Source organism: Cyphomyrmex costatus, unplaced genomic scaffold (assembly GCF_001594065.2).
Source record: "Cyphomyrmex costatus isolate MS0001 unplaced genomic scaffold, Ccosl1.0 scaffold353, whole genome shotgun sequence".
Lineage (NCBI taxonomy): Eukaryota > Metazoa > Arthropoda > Insecta > Hymenoptera > Formicidae > Cyphomyrmex > Cyphomyrmex costatus.
In genome coordinates, this window is record NW_017277698.1 from 78,928 (window position 1) to 84,320 (window position 5,393).

The 5,393-nt window shown below is 38.0% G+C and overlaps 1 protein-coding gene across 1 annotated transcript; it reads right to left on the minus strand.

Annotated features, from left to right (window-relative positions):
• On the minus strand, nt 1–3,365 carry LOC108776344 (uncharacterized protein K02A2.6-like). Its single transcript, XM_018542946.1, has 6 exons — nt 3,353–3,365; nt 2,815–3,297; nt 1,908–2,609; nt 773–1,816; nt 423–635; nt 1–230 (listed from the first exon to the last, which is right to left on the minus strand). The coding sequence occupies exons 1-6, from the start codon at nt 3,363–3,365 to the stop codon at nt 1–3; spliced, it is 2,685 nt and encodes an 894-aa protein (XP_018398448.1).
• Between the last annotated feature and the right edge of the window lie 2,028 nt (nt 3,366–5,393).

Here is a 5,393-nt window from a genome sequence, read left to right on the forward strand (position 1 = left end):
TTATAATGACACCCAGACTCCATTTAGGGTCATTTTTTCCAAACGTTTGAATCCAAACTTTATCTCCAATATTGAATTGACGAACAGGAACTTTCTGCCAAATTGCTGCTGCTGCTTCTCTTGTTTATTCCTGACAACAGAATCAACATTCGGATGAAGCAAGTCTAAGCGACATTTCAATGGTCTTCTCATCATAAGCTCAGAGGGAGCAGCACCTGTAGTTGTATGAGCTGTGATCATAGGAAAAATTGTATGAAACGGAATAAGCATGCACAAAAAGATAACATAGAACTGTGTAATTTCTTGTTTAATTATAGAATTAAACAAGAAATTACACAGTTCTATGTTATCTTTTTGTGCATGCTTATTCCGTTTCATACAATTTTTAAACGTTCGAACAAATCGTTCGGCTTCCCCATTACTTCGAGGATGATAGGCACTTGACTTAGTATGACGAACGTCGTTTCCTTTGCAGAATTCCTCGAATTCTCTTGATACAAATTGAGGACCGTTATCAGAGACTATGGTGTCTGGAATACCATAACGTGCAATACTCTCTCGTATACACTGAATAATAAGTGCTGACGATGTGTCTTTTCCCAAATTGTATATTTCTGGCCATTTGCTACAAGCATCTACAATTATTAACCACATACTGTTAAGAAAAGGACCCGCTAAATCTATGTGCAGCGTTGCCATGATTTTTCAGGAAATGACCAGGGATGAAACGGTGCTGTGGCAGGATTGTCATGATTGACTGCACATGACATACAAGATTTTACAAGTGATTCAATATCTTTATCTATTCCTGGCCACCATACATGACTTCTTGCTAACGACTTCATTCGAACAATTCCAGAATGTGTCTCGTGTAATTGTTCTAAGACTTGTTGACGCAGCGCTTCAGGAACAATGACTCGTATACCCCACATAACAATTCCTTGTTCTACTATTAATTCATCTCGATGAGTGAAGTAAGGTTTCAGTTTATCTGGTAGCTGAGATTGCTTAATTAGCCAACCTCCTCTAATGAAACGAATAACACTTGACAATGTTGGATCGCGACTAGTTTTCAGCTTTATTAAGCTTGAAGATATTGGGTGTTCCTTTACAATGGTCTTGACTTCTTCTTCTACTATAATGTCTACTGGCTGATTAATATTCAGTGGTAGACGTGACAATGCATCCGCATTACTATGATGATGAGTATTGCGATACTCAATATCATACAAAAAACTAGACAGGTACATAGCCCAACGGTGTAATCTAGTTGCTGCTAGAGACGGTAGATCACGATTTGGACTAAATATTGCGAGTAGTGGATTGTGATCTGTGATCAGTATGAAGCGATGTCCATATAAATATTGAATAAAGCGTTTTACTCCGAATATAACACTTAGAGCTTCTTTCTCCACTTGCAAATAATTACGTTCGGCGGATGATAATGTTTTAGAGGCAAAATAAATCGGTTGTTCACTTCCGTCTTCGTGATGATGAAATAAAACTACTCCAATGCCGACAGATGATGCATCACATGCTATGCCAATAGGAACATTCTGTTGATAATGAGCTAACACAGGGGCGCTCGAAACAGATTTTTTTATTTTCTTGAAACTTTCCTTACATTGATTATTCCAATTCCAAACAACGCCAATACGCGTTAATTTATTCAGCGGCTCACAGAGATGTGATAAATTATTAATAAATTTACTGTAAAAGTTTACCAAACCTAAAAAAGACTTTGCCTCCTTTACATCTCTGGGCCCTTTCATGGACATAATTGATTCCACCTTTTCCGGGTCGGTACAGATACCTTCTGCACACAAAATTTGTCCAAGAAACTTGACTGATTGTTGCATAAATATGCATTTTTTTTCTTGAATGACGAAAATTCCATTCTCTCATACGTTGGAGTATCATTTTGAGATTTTGCAAATGAGCTTCGTTGTTTTTCCCGGTAGAAATTGTATCATCTACAAATGATCCTGTCATCGGAATTCCTTTGAGCATTCTATCCATTAACTCTTGAAAAATTACCGGTGACGATGAAATACCTTGAGGTAATACGTTATATCTATAGAGACCTCGGTGAATATTTATGACTAAATACTTCTTACATGACTCTTCTACTTCTACTTGATGAAATGCATCTGGACCGTCCAATTTAGTGAAAGTTTGACTACCTGAAATCTTCTCGAGTATTTCTTCAACTCTTGCAAGGGGATATTGCTGAATATGCAATTGACCATTTATGGTACGCTTAAAATCTCCAGTGATGCGAACCGCTCCATTAGGCTTTGGTACTACTACCAATGGCGAAGCCCATTCCGATGTTTCAATACGGTTAATGACACCGGATTTTTCCATTTTTTCAAGTCCTTTGTCAACCTTGTTTTGCAATGCAAATGGAACAGGACGTGATTTAAAGAAGCGAGGAATAGCGTCTTCCTTGAGCATTAACTTGGCTTTAAAACCCTTGATAGTTCCGATCGGTTGATCAAAAACATCACTATATTCTTTTAACAACTTGTCAAGTGACAATTCATTGCTAACGCGACATACCTCAGAACATTGTTTTTTTAATTTCTGTCCAGTCCATTTGAATCTTCCTTAAAAGATCGCGACCAAAAAGACAAGATCCTTTAGAAACATGAATCTGATGACTGACTGTCTGTTGATTATATTCAATGATGCAAAGAAACGTTCCTCTTGACTCGAATTTTTGCCCAGTGTATGTTTTGAACCTTGTTTTGCTCGGATAGAGTTTGGGACAGCCTAACTTTTTCCATATATTGAATGTGATAAAGCTAGTACCTGATGCAGTATCTAATTCTAAATCTGTCGGAACTCCATTTAAACGGACGTTAATCATGATAGGATTATCATGCGACAATTGCTTGACATTTTTAATTTGACTTGTTTTATGCTTCCCCTCTCCACCTTCACTTTTAAATTGCGATAGACATCGACGTGCAAAATGACCGGATTTATTACAACGATGACAAACAACATCCTTGTGTGGACAATCTTTCTTCATGTGTTTACCTCCGCAACCGGAACATGACTTCCATTGTTTTATTTTGGTATTGTTCTTACTAGCATATTGAGGTTGTTTAGATGACGACGATTTAACTTTATTAGTTTGGTTTTCAATGGCAGTAGGACTACTATTATGCCGTATTAACTGAGTACTACTATCAGCCGCTTCTTGACTAGTAGCAATCTTGACAGCGTTTTCTAAGGTTAGGTCGTCATCCTCAAGAAATAAACGTTTTTGTGCTGTTTCAGAACGAATACCTGCAACAAGTTGATCTCTTAATGACGTATTTATATCTGTGAACTTACATGTTACACCTATTTTGCATAGCTCAGACAGGTAGACATTTATTGATTATCCTGGTAGTTGAACTCTTTTGTAGAACTTATATCTCTCCGCAATTGCCTTTGGTGCCGGTTTATAATGATCCTTGAGCACTTTAATAAGCTCTACGAATGTTTTTTCCTCTGGTTTGGCTGGCGAAACTAGACTTTGAAGAAGTCCGTACGTTGACACGCCGATTGATGCTAATAATATTGCTATTGCCTTCTTTTTCATAGCTGCATCTCCTTTGACCTCATCTATATCATTCGCTAACAGATAATTCGTAAGGACACCTGCCCACGATTCAAAATCATCGGTGTCTGGATTGAATTCCGTTATCCTTCCGACTGGCATTGTAGCGCTATAACCTAACACTTTTATATTTTGTGTTATTTCGGTTGTGGGTTACAAAATACCTCGTCGCCAAATGTTATGTTTCACGCCAAATAAATCACACTCGAGGATTACTGCTGAAATCAATGTATAATATATTTAACAATAACTAGTACAATACGAAGGGTAATTTGAAATTAAGCAACGTGTCAAGATTTTACTTTAACGTAAAGTGTCGACATTCTTCTCCTTCCCCTTCCTTATCGCTATCTCCTCGATATCTCGATATCTCGGACAGTCGCTCTCTCGATGCTCTCAAGCCGTATACACAACAAGGCCCGTATTCTATATAATTACCCAGTTCTTTTTTAACAAATTTTATATAGAGAACAGAGAAAACAGGTTAATAGATATATTATAAAACTTATCTAATACGATATCGAAGAGATGCTTTAATAATTTCACGATAATTCCACGAACCAGAAGCGTGCTTGGTGATTTCAAAATGTGTGAATGTAATAAAGAGATACCGAGCCACCAATCACGTCAGATTGCGTTAAATCGAGGAGATTCAAATCTTCACTTTCTACTGCATTGCGTACACTCTTAATTAAAATTTTTTTAATAATCCTCCGTACGAAAGGATATTGCAACTTTAATAAATTATTTTATATTTCATAAAATAACCAGATAAATGATCAGAAAATTTATTTATTTTAACCTCACTTACATGTTTTTATAAGCCATCGATGACAAATTTCCTAACCTGTATTTATGCTCGCAGCATTTTCGAACGCAAGCACTGTCGTTGCGCAGGTTTTTTACCATATGTAAAATATCTCCGCAACGACCTTAGCTAGTAGAATTGTCTTTAAAAAGTTATACAGATATTCTAGCCTCACTTAGGTATTCGTCTATGCTATCGATGTGACAGATTTCCTAACCTCAATCCTTTGTTATTGCCGAGACTCAATCCGACTTACAGATCGCAGCGATCGATATTATAGGGTGCGGTCGAGTTGCCACTACGAATACTTCGAAGCGTTTCTTGATTAGTTAATTTGTAAAATTCTTTCTTCTAATTGGTTAATCAAACGCTTCGAAGCATTCGCAGTGGCAACTCGACCTCACCCATAGATACACATTTATATTTCTTGCGCCAAAACTTCCAGAATGCATTTCCTCACTCCGTAGCTGACGACGACGAAGACGACGACGACGACGGCGACGGCGACGGCGACGGCGACGGCGACGGCGACACATTGTTTCTTACAAACACCTAAACACCCATTTCCTCGAAGGCGAACACGTAAACACCTACTTCCTCGACGTCGAACACCTAGACACTCACTTCCTCGACGTCGAACACGTAGACATCCAATTCCTTGAAGGTGAACACCTAGACACTTAGTTCCTCGAAGGCGAACACCTAGATATTCCCTTCCTCGAAGGCGAACACCTAGACACTCACTTTCTCGACGTTGAACACGTAGACACCCACTTCCTCGAAGGCGAACACCTAGACACTTAGTTCCTCGAAGACGAACACCTAGACACTCACTTCCTCGAAATCAAACACGTAGACACTTACTTCCTCGACGACAAACATATAGACAATATCTAGACATTTAATTCCTCGATAGTGAATACCTGGACACATAGTTTCTCTATATTTCGATATTTCACTATATATATATAT